This window comes from Rhamphochromis sp. 'chilingali' (assembly GCF_963969265.1).
Source record: "Rhamphochromis sp. 'chilingali' genome assembly, chromosome: 12".
NCBI lineage: Eukaryota > Metazoa > Chordata > Actinopteri > Cichliformes > Cichlidae > Rhamphochromis > Rhamphochromis sp. 'chilingali'.
In genome coordinates this window covers 6,447,635-6,472,886 of record NC_137939.1, presented here as the reverse complement: position 1 = coordinate 6,472,886, position 25,252 = coordinate 6,447,635, and the positions used below count along the sequence as shown (strand labels likewise).

The 25,252-nt window shown below is 45.0% G+C and overlaps 1 protein-coding gene across 7 annotated transcripts in view; it reads right to left on the bottom strand.

Annotated features, from left to right (window-relative positions):
- LOC308407144 (forkhead box protein J3-like) overlaps positions 1–23,379 on the bottom strand; it is a 75,102-nt gene extending 51,723 nt beyond the window's left edge. For 4 of the 7 annotated variants that reach the window (XM_080898630.1, XM_080898635.1, XM_080898634.1 and 1 more), the window contains exons 1-3: positions 23,126–23,379; positions 14,065–14,188; positions 13,256–13,745 (exon numbers count right to left, since the gene is read on the bottom strand). In XM_080898630.1, coding sequence (XP_080754756.1) covers positions 13,256–13,624 — 369 coding nt within the window. In that variant the 5' untranslated portion in view covers positions 13,625–13,745; positions 14,065–14,188; positions 23,126–23,379. Of the gene's footprint in view, positions 1–13,255; positions 13,746–14,064; positions 14,189–14,282; positions 16,329–22,046; positions 22,083–23,125 lie in introns of those variants that run through there. The other 3 variants (XM_080898632.1, XM_080898633.1, XM_080898631.1) reach the window with 3 other exon arrangements.
- Between the last annotated feature and the right edge of the window lie 1,873 nt (positions 23,380–25,252).

Here is a 25,252-nt window from a genome sequence, read left to right as displayed (position 1 = left end):
AAAGTGAGTCTGTTAACACTAATTTAATTTATTGCAGTGCCCCACAGTGGTCAGCCCGTGCTTTTGTTCTACTTTGGTGTCAACGCAAAGAAGAAACTCATGCAATCGAACACCATTCAGGAGTTCAGTGGGATGATTCAAATAGTCTGTCCTCTTTTTTTTCCTCTTTACCAAATGGATCTGTCAGGATAATGAGGAGTTTAGGTGTATTTCTGTGACTTGAAAGTATGCAGCGTGTAAATGTATACACAACTGAAACACAAAACAAAATTTTCTGCATCGGCCAATGCACATTTATTTCATATTCTCATATATTTACAAGAGATTGAGGTGTTTGTTTTTGTGAAATGATACGGTTTTTCCAGTTTAGAGAGCTTAAAAAAACCCTTTTTAAGAGTATTTCATACAATAAAAAAACTGCTGCCTTTTTTCCCCTCTCCCTAGTAAAGGAAACGAGAGCCACTGTCAGCCTTTATTGTTTTTTTCTTGTAAGGTTAATGAACACAGCGCTCAAATTTCAGATAGTTACTGCACTGAAGCGTATGCATACCTATACTGAAGACTGAACACTACATGGTTTATTACGATAGCTTAACAACTACCGTTGCAATGCACTTCCCTGTGGCTTAAGCCACTTCATGCACGATCACTGCAAATTTCCCATAAGACATTACATTCTAACAACTTCCTTGAAGCGAAAGCCTCGGCCAGGAACTAAAGTAACACTCCAATGCTGCTTCTCTCATCAGTTAACCATGAGCGCAGAGCATGCGGGCCCATGCACTAACATTATGATGCAGTGCAGATGTGCACAGACACACATCTGTACAGCCGACTGGTTTTACGTGACACACAAACTGAGAATAGTAAGGTACATGATTAAGGTAAGTAAGACACAGTTCTGTAGCTCTATGTCGCTTAGTAATGTGGGGGAGAAACACACAGCGGCTGTAGAAACATATCCAACCCTGTACACACGTACCACTACACCACTGGAGCTGTGCAGACACACTGACTGTACAGTGACAAAAATGGAGATGTGCTCATAAGACACAAACTTAGGTGCTTCAGTGCACCTACAGCAACAAAATGACTCCCTGCAGCCAATGACAACACTGGAGTTCCTCCACATACTTAAGTACTCTTGACATCGAGCATCGACCTTCACTGCGCTCAGCCGCAGATCTCCCTTGGAGCAGGCATGAAAGGACGGGACTCAGAATAATGGCCTGGTGCTGATTCATATCAGGTGATTGTCTATGACATACAATGTTCAGCCAAAGGCCAAAGGCCACTGCGCCAGTGCTGCCCTTTACAACGTCACATTAGGCCTTGCTAATTTGCAGCCAATTAGCCTGGCTGCATGGGAGCTAGCCTGAGGCCACAGGGGTTGCAAGAGAGCAGGTGAGTAAGTGCAGACTGCCATTTGGTGAAGGTACAGGTCTAGGCGGCATTTCTTAAGCGGTGAGTAATAGGAAGACCTTCACATTTCAAAGATAATATAATGTTAAGATGAGGTCTGAGTAGGTCACATTTTTCTAGCATTATATTCAGAATACAAAATCATAGCGAATACAGAAATGTACTTAATAAATTCCATTAAAATAAACAAAAATATACAAAAGAAAAGAGGAAGGGCCTTTTCTGGTTCTTAGAGCAATCTTAATTTGCTTGTTAAGTCAGGACCGCTATCATCAAGAGCAGATTTCTATCTGAAGTAACTTATATTTGCCAGCGTTGACCTTCTCTGTCCTTCCTTGTGTATGTGCAGAAAGCTGGAAGAGGGGGTTAGAATCAGCACGCAGGACACAGCAGACATGCTATGTTAACAACAGATATGACATGGATTACAACGGATGGGGTGGGGGCGGGTTGCAAAGCAGCTTGCCAATCCAACAGGTGGCAAACTAAATATGCAAAATAGTGTGAGCTTTATCATACAGCCAACTGGATGTGCAGAAAGTTATCATCTGAGCTATCAGCCAAGACTGCTGCACAGTCTTGGCTGATCAGTTTGATTTGCTCGATAAAGACCATAAACTATTAATCCACTATCAAAATGACTTATTATTTGACTAATCCTTTCAAGATTTAACACAAAGAGAGGAACTTCATTATCCACCGAGCTAGAAAACATTATTTTGTGGGAAAATATTGTGAGGAAAACAACCTCTGGCAACACAAATAAAGGCAGTGCAATTTAAAAATATTCAAACTGCATAAAATGAAAGCTAATTAAGATAAAACAAAATGCACTAAATAGAAAACACTGTGGGCCACATGTTGAAGGTCAGCAGTAAGTTTAAAATCCTGACTGCACAGCTTGACCTGATGGCCAAGCGGTCAGGGCGCACACCTCGTGATCAAAGATGCCCTCAGCAGCTGAGTTGCCCATTGCCTCTAGTTGCTGCATTTCATTAACTTGCTCTCGTTCCCATATCTATCTATCTATCTTGGAATAAAAAAAAGTATTTAATTACAGATGACTTTACTTTTACAAAGTGAACAGAGGCAAAAAGGCAGAAGAAAAGATAAAAGAACTCCTGTGTGGCTTCGGTTTCCTGCTGCGTAGTCATTATGAGTTGTGGCAAAGGTAGATTCAACAGTGGAGGGACACGTGGGTGTGAAAAGGATGCGAGGGGGCTACAGAGGGCATGGGAAAGTAGAGCAGTGTAGGGTGTGGGACGCAGGCAGGGAGAGAGGGTGAGGCTGGTAAAGATAACATAAGAGAGATAATGCTGTTGCAGTGATACAAAATAATATGACGCAGCCTGATGCAACACCGTTTGCATTGCCCTCCAATCTCCACTCCAGTTTATTCCTCCGCTTCCAAATAAAAAAAGATAAACAAAAATACGGAAATGCTACGCATGCATGTTACACAAGCTGAATTTAGAAGCTTTAACGAGGTCTGTAAACAAATCGCTTATGCATGCATGTGCTTTTTAATTTCATCTTTTTTTTTTGATTACACATTCTCAATCTCCTCCACAGCTCCAGAGGAAGCCTGTCATCATTACTTCTCAGATGTAAAAGAGCGCTCCATTTTTTTCCCCAGCTAAGACACAAAAATCTCATGACCTTGGAAATTTACATGATTATAACAGCGAATTATTCCTCTCTTTAACGTGCTGCATTCGCAAGCATGGCTCGAGTCTAGACGCCACACGTATGACAATCTCACGGCGGTCGACGACTGTATGCTGAAGTTGGTAAACGTGTTTGCGTTTGTGATGTGCGGTGTGGTGTGTTTACGGTGTGTATGGCTGTGTGTGTGTGTCCTGGTTTCAACTCTGCCGTTCTTGCACTCTCACATTATCATACAGAGCAGACGGAGTGCGTGTGTTGGGTAGTAAAACTCTCCTCTGCTCTCTGACAGCACTCCCCCCTACGCACACACACACACACACACTCACACACACCTCCCATCTCGTCTCCTGCTGAGCTCCCCGTGTGTAATCTGTAGACTGCACACGTACACTGCTTACCTGAGTGGGACTCTCTCTGCAAGTGTACAAGCTTGTGTGCGTGTGTGTATCTGTGTGCGCGCATGCATGCACGTGCGGCAGAGGGTGAAGGAGACGGCAAACACGAGAGACCACGTATGAGGTGTTTTCTGAAAGCTTGGCTCGGTACATGCAGAAAACATGCTTCTTGAGAGCGAGCGTTTGCAACGTGTGCACGAGCGAGCCCGGCACTGTCTGCCGAACGTAGCTCCAAGACAATCCTTGTGTCTGTCTCCTACTGTGTACAGCTGACAGCAATCACCTGAACTGGAATGAACCGGACTTACGTAACTTTCCCTGTGAAAGCCACGGCTGGCCTGACAGTGAGGAGTTGGGTCATCCAGGAAGCAAAAGTTTATAGCCATTTCCTCAAAGATGAATATAGGGGGGGGGGGGGGGAGAGAAAAAAAGCTTCATCGTGGTGACTTACATTTACATCTATAGTTCTAATTCATCTGCAGGTTGATGATTTTGAAATATTTTTTCTCTTCTCAGACATATCAGAGTTCAACCAGCGTACTACAAGTGGCTTTCTGGCCCTAAGGTGATCTTATACTGGACAGAAGCATCCTCATTTGCAACAATTAGTTGTAAAAAGTTGGAAAGTGTCACGGCCAGGCGGATCAGCTGCACGCTGATCAGCCCTCTCTGTTTCTCTTCCTCTTCTCTCTCGCCGGGGCGGAACTCACTGTGGGTTCATGCCCTTGGTCCACGCCCTCGGGAGATGAGACCCAGGTGTCTCATTAAGGGGAGCAGCATTTAAGCCAGGAGGTGACTGCTGTTCGTCGCTGGATCGTTGTCTACCACGCGTTAGTAAAGTCAAAGCTACAGCAAGTTTAGTGAAGAGTGTTTTCCTCTGTGCATCGTCCTTAACCCTGTCTCCCTGTCTACAGAACCTCTTGGATTTTTCCCCGTGTGTTTCCCGTGTGGCAGTGTTGGAGTGTGAACCTGTGATCGTGTGAGTGGATATTCTGAAGAACGTATGCGTTCCCTTGGACTTCCCTGGAGACCCCTTCTTCCCCCACTCAGCTGTATATAACACCCCCCTGCACATTCTTGTATATACACCTGGTGACTTGTAAATAAACTCTTCTTGTAAGCATCAGTACCGGAGTCCTGCGCTTGAGTCCTCCTTCCAACCGTAACAATAACGATCCAGCCATCATGGACTCAGCGGACTCAAACCCCACCCAGCAACCCGTCCTCACCCCGGAGGCAATTCTGGAACGCCACGAACACATGCTTCGGCACATAAATCAACAACTGGCCGCACTCACTCAAGCCCTCGCTCAACATCTACCGTCGGTAAGCCCACCCTCACCCCCTCCGTCTGTTTCTCCTCAGCTATCGGCTCCCAGTCCCTCTGCAGCCGCTCCGCCTGTTTCCCCCACGCCGGCCCCCACAGAACCACCGGAGCGATCGTTACCAGCGCCGGAGCCTTTCTCGGGTGAGTTCGATAAATGTGGTGGATTTTTGACTCAGATCACACTACAATTCCGTCAGTTACGAAGAACATATGAGACAGATGGGGCCAAAATCGCCTTTATGGTTCAACTATTACGCGGGCACGCATTAAACTGGGCGCAAGCTGTTTTGAGAACAGCCCCGGACATTTCTTATGAGGACTTCCTCACCAAATTTAAGAGTGTTTTTGAAAGAGGCACCGGAGCGGAGGCGGCTGCCCACAGACTGTTAAATTTGAAGCAGGGGAGGCGGAGTATGGCGGATTTTTCGGTCGAATTCTGGACCTTGGCCGAAGAGACTGGCTGGGGGCAGTCGGCATTGATAAGTACTCTCCTGAATAATGTTTGTGATGAGTTAAAGAGAGAACTGATGATGAGAGATGTTCCTAAGACCTTGTCTGATGTGATTACGCTGTGTGTGAAGTTGGATGAGCACCTACGGGCGCGTCGGGGAATCGGAAACTACATTTCCCAGAGGCCCCCGGGGCGCATGGAGACGTCAGGTGGGGGCGCGCCTAGCGGCAGTCACTCGTTGGACAGCACGGAAGAAAGTGAACAGCCCATGCAACTGGGCCGCTCCAGTCTGTCGCCCGAGGAGCGGTATCGTCGCTGGAGGGCCGGTGAGTGCTATTATTGTGGCCGCAAGGGCCATATTGCCATGGATTGCCAGGCGCGGCTAAAAGACAGCGCCCGCCGGTAGTGAGGAGTGTACGGGTGGGCGAGGTCTCATGTTCTCAGTCTCCTCCTCGTCTCATGATTGCGGCTAAGCTAACGGTTCGTCTCAGGACTCATTCTCTCGACGCTCTGATTGATTCCGGGGCAGAACAGAATTTTATTGATGCCTCGCTGGCACTGAAGTTAGGTTTTAGCACGGAGCCTCTGTCTCATTCACTCCAAGTCACAGCCCTTAGTGGCCAGCGTCTTCCAGACATTACTCATGTCACAGAACCGATTTCCCTGTCTCTTTCCGGCAATCATGTTGAAACCATACAGTTGTACGTCTTTAAGGCCCCACTCACTCCACTAGTCTTGGGCTATCCCTGGCTGTGTCAACATAACCCTGTGATTGATTGGAGGAAAAAGAGTATTTCGGGGTGGGGGGAGGAGTGTCACATGTCCTGTTTAAAAGCCGCCACCCCCGCCATGAACCTACCACCCAATAAAACTATCTCAGAACCGCCTGATCTGTCCTCCATACCGTCTGACTATCACGACCTGGCGCAAGTGTTTTGTAAAGATAAGGCACGCTCTCTTCCCCCTCACCGGCCGTACGATTGTGGGATTGACCTCCTCCCAGGCGCGCCGCTTCCGACCATTAGGTTGTATAGCCTGTCTCGACCGGAGCGGGAAAGCATGGAAAATTACATCAATGAGTCACTTGCCGCTGGTCTCATTCGCCCCTCGTCCTCACCTGTTGCTGCTGGTTTCTTTTTTGTCACCAAAAAAGATAAAAGTTTACGGCCCTGTATTGACTATCGCGGCCTCAATGCCATCACAGTTAAAAACAAGTATCCCCTCCCTCTGCTGAGTTCCGCGTTCGAGCTGCTTCAGGGTGCCACCATCTTCACAAAGTTGGACCTGCGCAACGCCTACCATCTGGTGAGGATTAGGGAGGGAGACGAGTGGAAGACGGCTTTCAATACTCACCTGGGCCATTTCGAATATCTTGTGATGCCTTTTGGTCTCACCAATGCTCCAGCTGTGTTTCAGGCTCTCGTGAATGACGTGCTCCGAGATTTCATCGACCATTTCGTTTTCATTTACTTGGATGACATCCTCATCTTCTCCCAGTCTGTCGCCGACCACCGACGCCATGTCAGGCAAGTGCTTCAGCGTCTCCTCGAAAATCGTCTCTTTGTTAAAGGGGAGAAGTGTGAGTTTCATGTCTCAACTGTTTCCTTCCTGGGCCACGTCATCGATCGGGGTAACCTCAAGACTGATCCCGCAAAGGTTCAAGCCGTTGTTGACTGGCCGACCCCCTCTAACCGTAAACAGCTTCAAAGCTTTCTGGGGTTCGCGAACTTTTATCGGCGCTTTGTTCGCAACTATAGTAAACTGGTCCTGCCTCTGACCCGTCTTACTTCTCCCAAGGTTCCCTTCTGCTGGGATGGGCTGGCTCAACGTGCGTTTGCCCATCTGAAGGACCGCTTTGCCTCGGCGCCCATTCTCGTCCAACCCGATCTCGACCGGCAGTTCGTTGTGGAGGTGGATGCCTCGGACGCTGGAGTGGGGGCGGTGCTTTCCCAGCAGCAAGGAGGTAAGCTGCATCCCTGTGCTTACTTTTCACGCCGTCTCACCTCTGCAGAGAGCAACTATGATGTGGGAGATCGAGAGCTACTAGCCATCAAGCTAGCCCTGGAGGAGTGGCGCCATTGGTTAGAGGGTGCTGCCCAGCCGTTTGTGGTCTGGACCGATCACAAGAACTTGGAGTACATTCGATCGGCAAAACGCCTCAACGCCAGGCAAGCCAGGTGGGCCCTGTTTTTCACTAGATTCCAGTTTACGATCACTTACAGACCCTGTTCCCGTAATGTCAAGCCAGACGCCCTCTCACGCCAATTCGCCGCCTCCGAAGACGCAACTCGGGACTCTCCCATTCTACCACCCACCTGTGTAGTCGGGGCCCTGACCTGGGAGATCGAGTCGGCTATTCGAGAGGCTCAGCGGACAGAACCGGACCCCGGAACGGGCCCTCCAGGGTTGCTCTTCGTCCCCCCCCTCAGTAAGGTCACGAGTGTTACATTGGGCTCATACTGCCAGATTCACCTGCCACCCGGGGGTCCACCGCACTATTACCTTCCTCCAACGTTTCGCCTGGTGGCCTTCCCTTGCCAAAGACGTCCGCGAGTATATTTCCGCATGCTCGACCTGCGCTCAAAACAAGAGTGTCCATCAACCACCCTCTGGCCTCCTTTACCCTCTGCCGACTCCGAGCTGCCCTTGGTCGCACATCGCTGTTGACTTCATCACTGGTCTGCCCGTCTCGTCAGGTAACTCTGTGATTCTCACCATTGTGGACCGCTTCTCCAAAGCTGCTCATTTTGTCGCCCTCCCTAAGCTCCCCACTGCTCTAGAGACCGCCCGGCTGCTAGTTGACCACGTGTTTCGCCTCCATGGCATCCCCACGGACATTGTGTCAGACAGAGGACCGCAGTTCACGTCGCGTGTATGGAAGGAGTTCTGCAGTGCCCTCGGAGCTCAGGTCAGTCTCTCCTCTGGTTTCCACCCGCAGACGAATGGCCAAACGGAGCGTGCCAACCAGGAGCTCGAAGCAGCTCTCCGGTGTCTGGTCTCCACTAACCAGTCAACTTGGAGCGAGCAACTGTCATGGATTGAGTATGCTCATAACAGCCTTACCTCCTCTGCCACCGGTGTGTCCCCTTTCGAGGCGTCCTTGGGCTATCAACCGCCACTCTTCCCAGCCGTCGAGGGTGAGCACTTTGTTCCCTCTGTCCGACAGCATCTTCGGAGGTGTCGGCGCGCCTGGAGAGCGACTCGGGCCTCCCTTCTCCGCACGGTGGAACGCAATAAGCGCCTGGCGGATCGCCACCGGACCCCTGCTCCCACCTACACACCTGGACAAAAGGTTTGGCTGTCTACCAGATTCATCCCCCTCAGGTCTGAGTCCAAGAAACTGTCTCCCACTTTCATCGGTCCCTTTGAGGTCGACTCTGTGATTAACCCTGTCTCTGTCCGCCTTCGCCTGCCCCGGAATATGAGGATCCATAACTCCTTCCACGTGTCGCAAGTGAAGCCGTGTCTCTCTAGTCCTCTGTGCCCTCCTTCCGGACCCCCTCCACCCGCCCGGGTCATTGATGGCCACCCGGCTTTCACCGTTTCGCGGATCATGGATGTCCGGCGCCGGGGGCGCGGTCTGCAGTATCTCGTGGATTGGGAGGGCTACGGGATGGAGGAGCGTTCTTGGATCCCGCGGGCGGCCCTCTTGGATCGGGGTATGGTGCGGGCGTTCCATGCGGCTCACCCTGACAAGCCTGGGGGTCGCCGGGAGGCTCCCGTCAGGGGGGGGGTACTGTCACGGCCAGGCGGATCAGCTGCACGCTGATCAGCCCTCTCTGTTTCTCTTCCTCTTCTCTCTCGCCGGGGCGGAACTCACTGTGGGTTCATGCCCTTGGTCCACGCCCTCGGGAGATGAGACCCAGGTGTCTCATTAAGGGGAGCAGCATTTAAGCCAGGAGGTGACTGCTGTTCGTCGCTGGATCGTTGTCTACCACGCGTTAGTAAAGTCAAAGCTACAGCAAGTTTAGTGAAGAGTGTTTTCCTCTGTGCATCGTCCTTAACCCTGTCTCCCTGTCTACAGAACCTCTTGGATTTTTCCCCGTGTGTTTCCCGTGTGGCAGTGTTGGAGTGTGAACCTGTGATCGTGTGAGTGGATATTCTGAAGAACGTATGCTTTCCCTTGGACTTCCCTGGAGACCCCTTCTTCCCCCACTCAGCTGTATATAACACCCCCCTGCACATTCTTGTATATACACCTGGTGACTTGTAAATAAACTCTTCTTGTAAGCATCAGTACCGGAGTCCTGCGCTTGAGTCCTCCTTCCAACCGTAACAGAAAGTGATTTGATCAGCCTACTAATCTCGTTATCTGTCTTTACATTTGTTTTAAAAATTGCTAGAAAGAACAACAAAGAAGTAAGAAAATCCTGATAACAATGACATAGCGACACCATGTGTTTTGTTTCCTAGCAACAAGAACACAAGCCCTGGCATGTCTGAGAGCCAGATCAGCTTGTCAGCTTCCAATGGCAATTTAGTACCTAAAAAAGGGAGCTACTTCAACGTCCTCCAACAAAGCTGAATACTTTGCAAAATGTGCAATAAATATGTTCTCAGTGGAAGTGGAAACAACAAACCTTGAGGCAAAAATATAAAAAACGTTGAGCACAACCAGCCCAAAAAAGCATGTAAGCAGATGTTAGCAGCTATTGATGTGCAACAAAACTAAATAAATAAATGTAGTGCTGGCTACTTGCACTCCAAATGATGGTTTCCCATCATTTTTACGAATTGTGCAAAAAAGGAGAGATTTAAGCAACTGGTTAAAAAGTTCAGCTCAACGTTCTCAGATAGAAAATATTCTTCAATTTCAATTATATTGTGCAGGTGCTTGATGAGATACAAGGTTAAAATCCTTTAGTTTAGCAAAAGCAGTAACTAAAGTGTTAAGCACTTGCATTATCTTTCACTTGCGGCTGCTTTTGTGCTTACATTTACTTTAATCAGTGTCACAACTATTGCACTATGAAAAGGCCATTCAGACACAACGCGACAGCGACACTGGTGCTCTCTGAAATCCACAAGTAGTGATACCAATACTTTGTTTCTAGCCTTTAACATCAGCATGTAGCCCACTTAATTGTGCTATATAGATTCTTGTTCTGGAAATAAAAAAATATACTTCAAACATGCACTATAACAAAAATGGCGGAACCTTTTTATGTTGAGCGCCATTGCATATAGTACATTTGATTGTCATCAATGACAGCAGCTCATTTGAAAAGAAGGATAGAAAATGGCTTTCAAATGCTGCTGCCAGAAAGCAGCAATCCACTACAAAATGCTGTTCAGTATTTCCCCCCCTGTATCTTCATAAATACAATTATCTTAAATTTGTATATTTTGATACAATTTTGAGGCTACATCGCTCACTTCTACGAATAAGTAGGCAAATTGTATGTCCAGTGATGAAGGAAAGCGAAATCATTCATTGCTAAATGTAAATAACATTAAATATGATTTGGTGCACTCATGTCGGAATATATGCGTGCTCTTTTCCCTTCACGTTGAAAGCAGGTGGACACCGATACATTTTTTAGGCAGAAACTCCTTTTTCTTAGAGAGTTACAATCATGCTCATTTCCAGATAGATAGATAGATACATTACTGATCCCACAATGGAAATTGTTGTGTTACAGCAGCACGATAAAGTGTAAAAACAGTATAGTTACAGGCACCTTTTTAAGGCCTTATGCTATAAGCTGCAGGAATTTATATATACAACAGTGATAAAAAATGAAGTTAGTTAAACAACAGTAAAAGTTATTTTCTTGCACTCAACTTGAGTCGATTTGGATGATTCACAGTTCAAAATAATCTCTATATATCTTACACTCGACCTGACTACAACAACTCCTTCTTGCTGGCTTCCTCCATATTTAAGAGAATTCTTTCTTTGATTGGCAGCATGTGAACAGCTGCCAATCAGCAGATGGATGAAAAGAGTGAAATGCAGCGTTACGTTAGCTAACATAATAGTCTAAAAGTCTACAATATATTTTATTAAATCGATCTATACTGACAAATGAAAACACTGTGTAGTTTTATAGAGCTCTGGCCTAGAAAGAATCCAACAAAACTCTGGGTTATGTGTCTTGCAAAAAACTCCCTGCACGAGTGTAGTGAACAAATGCCAGAACGTGTGAAAAGGAAAGCGCAACGGCATCAGCATAGCGCCTTAATGATGCTACTAGAATGCAGCTACACACACAAATCAATGAATCTAGCTGTATAATTACGGGATACTAAAACATACTGGCACTCAAATACAACCAGCAGGAAAGGCAGTCATGAGCTGCAGCGAGAGAAATCCTGGATGGTCTCTATAACCCCCGTTCTCTCTATCCGAACAGAAAACTAATTGATTGAATCCTGCTAACTGGTAAGAAGCTCTTCCAACACAACCTGGCTTTTATCATAACCTTTTTGTCTCCGTACCTGGCATGCCTCCGTTCAGGGAACGGTGTGCTGAAGATTATAGACGGGGAACAGACGCGGGGAAAAGAAGAGAGGAGGGGAGTGAGTGAGTGAATATGAGAGTGAAGGAGAATAGGGGAGAGGGGGTTTGGTGGAGAGCAAGTGTTTGGGAGATGAAGATAGAAAGCGTAAGACTGAGAAATAATGAGAGAAGAAGAAAAATGTTCTTGCTCTCAGAGAGATGAATTGGTTGATAGTTTGCAGACAGCCTTTCCAGTGTCAGGAGAAGGACTATATCCATTCCCTTCTTTGCTAATAAGGCAGAGAATCCCCAAGACACAACCGCAGGGATCTATTCATTTGTCTCCAATAACACAGCCACCTTTCTGCTCATATTAGCCAGGATTTGCATAGCTACATTTGCATAAGGATTTAATAATGTCATCTGAATGAGACGAAATGCATCTGTCAATCATTCTTGGTTCACTAACAGGGTTCTGTGCTCTTCTGGGTTACAACTGGTTCAGGGTTATGCATTCTGATCACTAGCATTATGAGTGTGTGAGGATATGGGTGTGAAATAGCATAGAAACCTGAATTAAGTATCCAGTTTCCGTTTTCAGTCCAATCTATTCCCCTACAAATCCCCTAGCAAATCTAGGTTTAGCTTAAAATGTCTAAGATGTAAAACATATAATCGATTCGACTGATATAAGATACAGCATTTAAAGAAGCATGTTGGACTGATGCTTAATAGAAGCGGGCAGTATTCTGAGCTCTAGAATAAAACTACAAACTTCTACCTGGAGGTTTATTTTACAGCATCTAACAATGACCAAACAATGTCGATTATCTCCAGTCCTAACAGATGATAAACTTCATCAGTGTCTGTATATAAATCTTCAATTTGACAGTTAATCATTTAATCAGTTGAATAGTAAAGGAGGCAAACAACTAAAATCGAAAAATAAATGTAAAAATGCAAGAAAAGTTTTGCCGTAAAAAAACAGCCTTGACTAAATGTCAATACATCCATCTAACTGTACTATAGAGTTTAAATAAAAAACCCCACAAAAAACTAACACACTGGATAGTGTGTATATATACAACATTGTATATTGTCGCAGTTCAAGGTTGTGGAGTCTGCCTACAGATGATTCTGAGACAGGAAAGACCGGAGCTTGCTGGTTAACAGCGAATGAACCTTTAAAATAAGAGGACGAAGATTGTTTAATAGTAAATCACTGACCATGTCGTTGTCTTGAATGAACGAAAAAGCTAAAATAAAGTACACTTCGATGAACCACCCAGTTTAATCTTTATACTAGGCTGGTGATGTACCACATGATCAGACCTGGAGCATTTTTGGATCCTTTCAGCTTCGCTATAAATTTGACATACAAAGATGCTGAAAGACAGACCTAAATAAATCATTGAATAAATAAAATATTACAAAACTGTTAGCCATCATAATTTGTGAAAAAAAATTCCCATTCTGAAATCAGACTCACATTAGAACCAGTTCACCTGCAGACAACAAGAACAAAACACAGTTTTTATATCCTGTCCTACCTTCCATCCGCTGCCTGCCTCTCTGTAGTAAGGGAAGTTGTCGCAGATCCACTGGTAGATCTCGCTGAGGGTCATCCGTTTGCGCGGTGAGCCGTTGATAGCAAAGGTGATGAGGCTGGCGTAGCTGTAGGGCGGTTTACCATCTCTGTGCTGTGCTGCTTCCTCTTGGTCCAGTGTGGTTCCTGGGTCCAAATGTACCATTTTCTTGCCAGGTCCGTGCCCGTGATGGTGCCCGTGGTGGTGGTGGTGGTGCCCGTGGTGGTGGTGGCCATGGTGGTGTCCCGTGTCGGCCTTCTGAATGGCTGCCCTCATGCCGAGCTGGGGAAGCCAGTCCATTGAAGTAAGGCTGCTCTCCAGCTCAGAGGTCATAGTGTTTGTCTTGTCAGGGGTCAGGGGTCAAAAGGGAAGATGCACGGCTCAGGGACTTGGCGTATGGAGGATCTCCTGTTGGCTCACTGAATGGGTTCTGTGCAGCAGTCTTGGCTCAAGCCTAGAAGAGCAGGAGGTTTATTTACTATGTCTATTCATCTCCTTTAGCTGGAGCAGAAAGAACACTTGGCAGACACACACAGATGTTAACTTGCAGAATATTCTCCGCATACAGTGCAGCGCTGTATAATGGAAAACTAAATATTTTGGCATGTTGCTCACTTGTTCTGTCACAGTGTGAATAAATATGATATGCACCGTGAGCTATGGATATGAAAAAAACAAACAAACAAAAACTTTAATCAAATTGTTTCATTGCATTAATTATACAGTGATAAGCAAAGCTGCATGGGGGACTAGGTAAGAATTAAGTTTCTTACTCTTCCCATTCCTTTCCATCTTTCTTTGGGCCACAGCATCTGAGGAAGTCACCGAAGTGAAAGGTAGAGCTCGTCCCTCGTGCATGTTCACAAGATCTTCATTTAGCCTCTGTAATGGCCGCTGCTGCAACGTACAAACACAAACCACACAAGACGGTGAGCTTGGACTGCCAGACATCCTTCATAAGATATTAATATCGCACAACCGTTCAACTGGCCTCGGCATCTGTCCAACCCGATTAAAACTCTTCTCTCTTTTTCTCTCTGTGTTCTGTCTATCTGGATTGCCTCGCACTCTCATTCCCTCCAAAGTGGAAATGGCAATTGGATCTGCCGAGTGACTAAAAGCTGGGGAATTGTTTTCACAAGTGCCTGCCAAATGGGGGGAACAGCTCGGGAGGAATTCCAACCCTCTGGAGGAGCCGAAAGGCTCGTCCCCTTCCCCTCTCTGACTACCCCTCCACACAGACACGCGTACACGCACGGAAACACACACTCGGTGTTCTAATTCTCCGACTCTCGACGTGTCTCACTCTTCTGTCAAGTCCACAACCACCCCACTGCCTCCCCCCTCAGGGTTTCAGGTCCTTGCCAGGCAGACCCAAAAAATGAAACCTCAATAACCCTCAACATTTGATTTTCGAAGCTATTTTTAGAGCAACACTGGACCTAAAACTGTACCTTCTGTTACACAGAGACTGAACTATTTTTTGGAAGTGGGCACTTTGAGCGTGATTCAGGACAAAACAAAGGGAATCATTTGGTACACCCAAGAGAAATTACTCACCAATTGTTCTGTACTTCAATCAGTCACAGAACATTTGTAGATTTGTCACTTTTGGGCTGAGAATGTCATGTAACTGTTACTCATCACAGGAGTGAAGATGCTGCATTCAAACCTCGCTCTGATTCAAGATCAGTTTCTTGTTTCGTGCGAGCACCAAGAACGAACGACATACGCTCTAAGGGATACAGGTAAATCTCAGAGGCCCAGAGTCTGAATAGTTAATAATGGTTGGATGAATTCAATCTCTTACTAATACAGAAATCTACAGCCAAACCTTTATCAACATCCTGCGAAATAACCTTCCAATGTCCTTGAACAACAAAGAGCCCACTGGCCCACGCACAGTCTCCATTCATGCTGTATATAATCAAGGTGGGAGAACTTCAATGAGCCTGCCTACCACCACAAACGTACAGACGAACACAAACCCCTCTGTCTGTCTTTTCACCAATCCCCCTGGAGAGCAAAATATACAAGGAAGAAAAAGAAGTGAAATGCCCAGCTCCTGCAAAACCCTGCTTAATTACACATGGAAAAAAATACATATTTAGCACCAGACTCATCAAGCTAAACAACCCAGGCAAGGGGTGGAGGGGGGGGACTAGTGCAAGGAAAGCGGCACTGACAGAAGAGATGTGCCCGATGAGGCTTTTTGCACAAAACTACCCCTGTCCCCCTCCTCAAGGCCCTGCCACTGTGGGAGAAGCTTCTTCCAACCCCCTCTTCGAAATCCCAGGAAGCTATCTTAATTAGTGCACCTTCTTCTTCTTCTTTTTTTTTTTTGCTAAAGGGAATGTAGCATTACTAGCTGCAGTGGTGCAGGGTATGTGGGGAAGGGGGTGGTGACACACAAGACACAGAACAACAAGTACTTATTTTCCCCTCATTAAAAAGGAGGCTCAAGCTGCAAATCAGCCTGCCACAAGCCTCGACCTGCCGTGGCTGCTGTTGTTGAGAAGTTTTGGGAGCGTGGGCTGGCTGCACGGTGGCACGGTGTAGCTTCACACCGCTAGCATAGTGAGGTGTTGGGATGATGAGTAATAGAAGAGAGCACAGAGAGAAGACTTGACTTGGCTTCTGGGGAGAGGAGCCCTGCTGGGCGGGTAGACGCAACCAATTACCTAGTTGGCTCAGTCAACTGGGCCCACGGTGACTAAGCTAACCTCAGCACTGTGCCTTTTATTTTATGATATCGACTGTGTTTCACAACAGGGATCAAGGAAGAAAAGTGATAACTGGAGAAAAGAGATCTCAGTCACTGTATATCTCTGCAGATCAGGGAGACATCAGCCTTCTGTAGAAATACACTATACTACACCAAATGCATACGTGTTTGAGTGCTAGACTCTATTAAAAAGTGCCAAATACGTTATCAGAAAGGACAGTTTATTCATGACAAGTAATTGTCCATGGTTTTCTATGTTGAAAAAGCAGTGCATACTTTCTAAAATGATGTACAGTGGCAGAGTTTGAGTATTGCTAATGCTCCTTTGGTTCAAATACTTGAATAAAACCCCCCATATAGTTCACTCATGTCTGCGTTTGATGATGGCATAAAATTTTTCAATAGAAAAAGCACCCCCCCCCCCAAAAAAAAAAAAAAGGTTCTTCTTGTTGCATTACTTCGAATGCGGTGACTGGGCAGTGATGCAAACAACACAATTCCTGCTGATACTTGTCAAAACCTTACAAGGCTGAACTCTGCATCCCTCTTCAGGAAACATCAAAAACAACATACAGACAAGATCTATTTCAAAGAGACTGTTGTTGAAGAGGAAATAAAGGTGGCGATGAAATGAGAAGATTCTGGCAGAGGATCACACAGAAACGGCACGGGTTCATTAAACAGGGTTTCAGTATGGTTGTGCATATTCAGAGACAGAAGCGGTTTGCATTACGCTTAAAAAACAAGATATTTTAGATTTCTTATCTTTCACCCATCAAAGAACAAAAAAAGAAGAATGTAAAATATTAACTTGCTTAGTGTGACAGTTGTGATATATTAGTTGGCAGTTAAAGAAGAGATTACAAGCATTTTTTTTTTTAAAAAGCAAGGATTTAGACATTTATGAACAAGAAATCTCTTTCCTCCTAAGAATTTAAACGCATCACTCTCTGCACTGTGGATAGAGCTTTCATGACTGTGAACATTGTCCCTTTAAAAGAGTTGAGGGTATGTGTGTGATTGAATGTATTCACCCATTAGACTTTGTAGCTGTGATGCACTCACTCAGCTGTATGCATCACTAACAGCTAACAGTCCCCTGCTGCTAGCAGGCTTTTAGACTGAGAGAGGCTTTACAGTTCTGCATTTTAATAGAGAACTTTGAATGGAGTGACGGGGGATGGGTGAGAGAAAGCGAGGTGGGCTGGGGGGAGGAGGAGGGAGCCAAAAGGAAAGAGGCATCAAAATATTTTCAGAGGAAAATGAAGTAATGACAAAATACCCACCCGGAGCGTGCAGAGCAGAGGGGGTTTCTGGGAAGGACTGCCTTGGCAAGGGTAAGGCTAATGTGTCAAAAGAAAAGTCTGTAGGCACACTGAGCGCTGTCATGTCTCAAAGTGTGGGCCATTCAAAGGAAGAAGGAAAAGGTCCAAAAAACCCGTATTGAACATCTTAATTACTTTCTGCTTCAGCACAGAAAGCACACCCCTGAAAAGGTTCAATTATGAGATATCAAGGCAAATCAGATGCCCTCGCAGTGGCTGTTTCCTTATCCCTCAATGGAGCTGGGTTAAGCAATTATAACTTGATACTGTCTACTTGTTTTTAAAAGGAGACCTGGAGAGGCATCGATGTAACGCACTGTTACACAGTGAGATACATTGAGTCTTTAAAGAAGAGAGTGGTCAGGAAAATGAAAGTTTGAAAGAAAGAAGAAGAAGAAGAAAAAAAGTGGATACATTCATACCAAGGATAATAATTTATCCATAACAGAACAACACTTTAATCATTTTTTTTCTCTGGGTGTGTGTGTGTGTGTGTGTATGAAACCTGCTGGCTGGCTCGTGTCAACCGAGTCAATCCGGTGGCATCGCTACTGAAACAGAACATTACTGACTCACACTGTTTTTCTCAAGTCTGAAAGAAAACCTGACTGAAAGAAGGCAAGAAAAATCAGTAGGTTCCACTGAATCCCTCAAGGCCTAGAATAAAATATTTAACTCGCTAAGCCCACACAGAACATTACACCTGAAAACATCTGCCAAGGTAGCGGGAGTTAGCGACCCAGAAGACTTACTAGCACCAACTAGGAAAGAGCTATCAAAATTCCAGATTCTGACAACGGCAAAGTTAAAAAGGCATATTTTGTCATAAATAAAACATAGGAGTGCAGCATTTCGGAAAAATCCCCCAACGAAAGGTCCCGAGAGAGCGATGGGATGCTGTTTGTGAACTCACGCTTCGCACAGTAAAGAGGGCTATAGCACTGCGTCACCACGACTCAAACTACATTCCCACATCCAGCCCTATTCAGCGAGGACTAGTCCTCTTTAAAAATTCATTAATTTACAGCAAAAATAGATTAAAGCGCCCAACTGCACCAACCTAAAAAAGTTTGGCTTGTGAATAGCATTAATAATGGAAGCAAGCATCCAAAAACCTAGAGGCCCTGGCTTGGAGGCATGGCTTAGGTTTTGTTGCACTTTATAATGGAGAGTCATTTACATTTTTAGAAGTATTACAGCTTTTTGATGCTTGTTTATAATTGCATTGTTTTACATGCAAATTGGCTAACAATTGTTACTCATTAAAACCTAACCAGAGTAGCAGAGCGCTCTCAGCTTGTGCAAGATGCAAGCTTTACATCAGGTTAGCAGTGGAAGCTTTGCATCTCTCGTCTTGCAGGCAACGCTGCTGGTGAGTTCAATCCAAATGACGGCCCTTTAAAAGTGATCATCCCCTATCTTATCTTTTACTTATCTTTCTTTTTTCTTTCCCCCTCCAAATCATAGCAATGCTTTTACTAACAGAATCAAAGAGGATTTTGACAAGATAAAAGGATTTGCTACATTCGAATTCAAATTATGTGTACTTTCCTGGGGACATGACAAAAAATCACAGTGACTGGGAGCACTCAGGGAACTTAGAGGGACTTAAAAAGAGAGAAAGTCTGCTCTAATGCCTTGTCGAAAATATCGCCTTCCCAGCCAGACGACGGAGACCGCCGCGTTAGATTGCCAAACATCATCTGCGTAGATATGTATATCAGCCAAAACATAAAAACAACTAAAAGGGGAAATGAACAGCTATCAAGTATGACTAATAATCATCTCATTACAATGCAGCGTAATGCTGGGAAACCTCAGTTCCTGCATTCATGTGTATGTTACTTTCAAATATGCCACCCACTTAAAAATGATTGCAGACCATGCTCCCTCCCCTTTGCTACAGCAAAAGACAGCACATCAGCACATGACGCCTCGCCACATCGGCATAAGAGCTCAGAAGCGGCTCAAGGAACACCACAGAGACCCTGAGGCTTTCAAAGCTCCCCAGATCCAAATCAGATCAAGCAGGATGCTCAGGTACAAGGCTGATGGGGTGGTGGGGTGGTGGTCACCCCAGTTTTAATCTTGTGGCTAATCAATGTATAGCAGCCAGGGCATGACGCTTTTCATATCTACGGGTAACATCGGGTCATCTAAACAATCACTTTAATTATTTAAACAGTTGATTATTGATTTGACCGGAGGTAATTAAAGTGACCTGATGCCCTAGTAACGCAGTAATGGCCTGGTAATTACAGAGGCAGATTAAAGGGTTTTCTTGCTAAACCAAACGAGACCACCTCCTCACCTCTTTTAATAGCTACTGCCGCGCTATCTTCGAGCAAGGCAGCTAAATTACAACCCCTCTAGCGGAAGTGTCCACGATAAAGAGTGGAAGATGGCTCTCAGGGATCAATCTGTGTAACAGAGGAGCGTGGGTGTCTGTGTTTGCTAAAAGCATATTGTTACTTATTAAGTTCTTCATTAAGCAAACAGATCTTTCCAGGGTTAAACACCGACCGTCTTTAACAGCACATGTGTAATAAGGCGAGCACACAGTGTGTCTGCTTACAGGCGTCAATGCTGCTGTAAATTCAGGCAAAATATTTTTCCACAGCATGTCAAAGAGATTGGATTTTACTTATGAGCTGCAAAAAAAAGAGAAAAAAAAAGACTGAAATAATGCGTGCTAACACTGATCATGCTGGGTTTAATCAATAAAGCAAAACTCTATATGAGCACCGCCCAGGCACCAGGATGCTGGGATTGATTCTACACCAATCTGCAAGAACAATAAAACCACCTGCCTCATGCGTAAAGTTGCCGCTTGTCCCGACACAGCGTTTCCCACAGATTCTATTTGTGGCAGTAGCAGCGGGGCTTTTCTTTTTCTGTTAATGCATTATTAATTAATAGCGCATATAAGGTGCCTCTCCGCAAACACTTTAATTGCCGCTTTCTGACAAATAAATATCGAAGCAGTATATTTAACTGCCTCTCCAGAGAGCGTTTCATCCCACTGACAGACTCCCAACTCTTCTGACTCCAGCTGTCGATCGTAGTTCTTGTTCTGCTTTGCAGTTCTCCGCCTGCAGCAGACTCTGGCTGGTGTGGCTCTCCAGCTCGCAGCAGAACAAGGAGAACCATCGGCTGCGGTCTAAGATGGTGGAGTCGGAGTAGATCTGACCGCAGGACAAACTTACTAGAGAAGCTGAATGATATCGAAGATGCCGCAACAGCGACATCATCACCCTGATGATAAGGGGAAAAAATGAAATGGGAAGAACTGGTTAGCAGTGACTGAACTGTTGAAATCAGAGCAGTGAGTACATCACAGATGGTGGTTTTCGGTGGAATGGATGAAAAGATTCAAATAAAAATGTTAAGATGAGACAAGATTCAACTTAACAGCCCACTTTGGACACGGAATCTCTTGAGCTGCCCTGTAATGTCTCGCAGCCGGATGTGGGGCCTCTCCATGATTTGCTCCCCAACATCCCGCTCACCCTTGATGGGACTGGGACCTCCATTTGGGATTGGGTTGTGCTCTGGGCCGACTGTGCTGCTGGGAGAAAGCGCTTGCTGTCAGGGAGAGTCATCACTGTGTCGCAGTGGTCGGTCTGAAGCAATGTTTAGGTGTGGGGTATGTGTCAAAGTAATGTCAACACCAGGAGTGCCAGGACTCAAGGTTTCCCAGCACAATACTGCACTGCGATGAGTGTTATTCACTTTTTTCTGTCAGCAGCTTTAATGCTGAGGATGTGTGTATGTGTACTGTAATTTTTCTTTCTTTCTTTTTTTAATTCAACAGGGTGACGCAAAAAGACCAAGTGTAGGTTTCTTAAGAGATATAAACTGCTTAACAAAGCCCACTTTTGTCGCAAATTTGTGGGAAGTTCTGCGTCTCAAACTCCATCACGTTTTAATTGGGAGGCAAATCATTCTTGGCAGACACTGAGAAGAAAGCCTGGCTGCTCAACACGTCTTGTGAAGTCACGCAAAAAGAATATATTACAAGTCATAATGAATATGCAGACAGACAACATCAAAATTTTGACAGGCAGATACGATTTGAAAACTGGCATATGGAGTTCATCTTTATCAAAGAGACTGAAACGCCTGTAGTGCATCCACAAATAGCCCGTTAATTCAACTTTCAAAAAGTCATTACTACACTCGGTTCTTGGCATTGCATTTGCTGACATTGACGATAATTACAACGACCTTTCTGATGATAAAACACAAATCAGTAAAACATTATGAAGGGTTCCTTCTCGCCACGTTTCATGAGATTCTGCATAACGTTTTAATGAGGCATTTAGGGGTCTATGAGTGATCTACTGAGAAAGTCTACAATGGCAATCAGCAGTGAGTGTGGCAGCTGTTCAGCAATTAAAAAGCCAAATTACCCTCAATCAACACCATTTACAAGCACAAGTAAATCTCAGAGCAAATAATGATGAGAGAAATCTGTTCAGACAGCTCTCATCTTGATAGGAATTAGAGACGCATCCAAATCAGGAGCAGGGCTTTCTCTCTCTAACGCTTCCTCAGTCTGTCACACGAGCACGCGCGCACACACACAAACCCCAACTCCCCTTGTCTGAATATTTTTGGCGAGATGAAGTTGTATAGTACTGGCTAGCTAAAGATACTGCAGCATAATGTAAGACAAAGAGTCCTGTCGGTATTAGACGGTTACCTTTGATGTTAAAGCTATGGTGTCTTCATGGGCAGCCTATAGAAAAGAAATCCACAGTGAATGAGCAAAACTGGACCATCACCAAACTCAGCTCGCTGGAAAACTAAAGAAAAGTCATCTGCATGCATGGCTCAAGGGCAGCTGTGTCTGCATCAGCTAAACTGTTAATATCTTCAAGTAGCTCAAATCATTTATTTTAAAGTATTCAGTAAATTCATACTCTCCCTCTCAATATATATAAAGTATATATCAGGGTTAGGTCTTTTTTTTTTTAAGTCTTAATACAATATACATTAAATATCCTTAATACATTCTCTTAAACTTGACACGGAGAGGCTCTGAAATCCACGACCGAACAAAGACATCAGCATCTACAAACACTGACAGACAGCTTCTTACTGACACACTGCCAGTGTTCATATAATCTAAACTTTTATAAAATACCTCACGCTGTTAAACAATGCCAATTACAAGGAAAAAGGCTCATTTTTCCTTACCCTACTTTTTCCTTCCATTGTTATGTGAGCTAGAAGATTAATGTGTTTTGTTAATGCATAGCTGATTCGCTATTATATATATTTATATATCAAACATAAAGCAATTGAACTGCTTTATGGATAGACAACTGCATCACTGTGGAGCTCAGCTTTCTGTAAGCCTCTGCTGCGAGGCTTCATGCTTCCCCTGTTATCACTTCAAAAGTCTTTTATTTTAAATCTCTGACCGGCACTGTCCTCCGCGTATTGCGCGTCCCGTACAATTCACTGCTTGGATAATTGTTCCATTAAGCACCACTTTCCTAACAGTCTTGTAAGCAGACAGCCTGGCTGTGCCGACGGTAGCATCGAGATAATAACTTAGGGAAGTTGACTTTATCCAGCAGACGTGGTATAACGGCACAATGCAACGCTTGCATGCATTCATATTGTCACAGACAGCGAACTTGTCATGGCCTGCCGTTAAGTAAAAAACAAAAACAAAACAAAAACCGCTGGCTTTGAGCACCACCGCTGTGCGATCATTTGTCACAAATCCTAATGAGCAACATATTCAAACATTCTTGTGAACGGACTACTCACCGTCGCACGCGAATACGAGAACCGGCTCAATTTGTGCACTCTGCTTCAAGCAGCTCCAGACGCTGTTCTGCACTTGAAAATCCCCTTCGAAGACAGACACACACATAAAAAAAAAGCTACTGTGGTGCCTTTGCGCTGTCACTCTGGCTGCGTGCGCACGGCGCTCTGCAGGCGTCAAACTGACCGCTGCTGTGGTCAGTCGACAAGTCAAGACTGGAGGACTCGACCCGCTATTCGCATTTGCGCTCATCAACGCAAAGATCCCGGGTCTCAGTGCTCCGCTCGGCTGCTAAACCACCGGAACTACTTCCAACGCCAGCCGGAGCACGTTGAAGATAAATTCATGCACCACAATAGGAAAAAAAAAAGAAATCAGATCTATTTAACTAGTTCCCGGTTTTAATATTAATGAGATTCCGCCAGGACATGCCTACCACTGCTATGACTAAAATAAACGCCTAACATATAATTAGAATAGACATATGATTTTAAAAATAGAAGCCCACTGTGCCGTGTATATTTGTTAAATGAGCCTGTTATTGTGGGATACAGTTCTTATCGTTAATACAGGAGCACGCCAGTGACTTTGACGCTTGCATTCCGGTTGGATACAACTAAAGAAAGAGGCTGCCCGCACCTTCCACACGCCAAAAAACTCCAAATTATCTTAGACAAGCAAACATGCTTCAGTATGTTTCCCTGTCTACTTTGTGGCAGTGCAGGAGCTAGATAATTGCATTTAGTGGCGCTTCAGATCACGCTGTTCTGCTCCAGAAACAAATTTGGGGCTTTGTGGTCATGTCTTATCTGTGATAGGTATTCCCCAGTTTAGACTGGATGCCGATAATTTGTTGAGTATGAGAAAGGCTTGCATGCAGGCACAGCGCACCCACCTGGAGAGGACAACAGTTAAAGCAATTTGTTGAAACGGAATCTTTTATACCTATACATAATTATATGTTTGCCATCTTTTCATTCAAATTTCAGTTTCCTGCTGCTATGTCGTTGTGTTACGCGTATATAAGTGCAGATACACAGCGATTACAAGTTACACAAATGATTTTCTACCAGCATCCCAACATGTTTGTTTGAGACATTGCCCATCAGCTGTGCGGTCACATATATGTCTGTGAAGGTTCTCAGTCATCCAGGTCATCGTAGTCACATATACCTCACTTCTGAGACTCAAAACACCAGCCAGGCTTCTTTATCACTGTGAACAACGGCTTTATCTGTTACAGTACATCATGGTATTTTCCATCAACTGTACACTCTTGCTCCCTTATGGACACTGCGAGAGTGATCAGCGCCGGGCTTATAAACGACTCACTGCTGCACTCCTCTGGATGATGGGGCTGATTGCAATGGTTGATGGGATATTTTGTCAGAGCCTGGGCACTGTGAAGGAGCAGCGGCTGTACACTGTTGCCCTTTTACTCCGTATATCTGGATGATAGACAGACAAATAGATAGATAGATAGATAGATAGATAGATAGATAGATAGATAGATAGATAGATAGATAGATAGATAGATAGATAGATAGATAGATAGATAGATAGATAGATAGATAGATAGATAAATTAATCGAATGTAATGTGTTAATCTACCACCAGAGGGCTCTCTATCCTAAGACAATGCGCTGCAATAGTTAAATAAAATAGATGTATTTATTTTTCTTGAAATATATATATATATATATATGTGTGTGTGTGTGTGTGTGTTCCTAAGTGTATTCATTTCATTAGCTGTGCCTAAACGGCGAGCAGACCAACCGCGTGGACATGACCTGTGTATAATGTGAAGTTCACGTATCCTTCTCGCTTACTTTAATCCATTGAAACATCTCTCTTGGTGTGTCCCTTACTTCAGATTTCATCCCAGATATATTTCATTTATTTATTTGCATTAACAAATGAAACCAGATTTCACAGTAAATCTGCTGCGGTTAATGGTATGACAGTTAAGGTTGGATGCTGGTAGGGAATACGTCTGTTGCTGACTGCGCATGGGATGTGTCTGCCACGCTGCCTTCCGCCTACTTTGTGACGATAGGGCAGCACGACTGGCTCTACCCGGTTTGATCCTGTTGGCTCGCCGTTATTGTGCGCTGTGCTTGGGGGAGGCT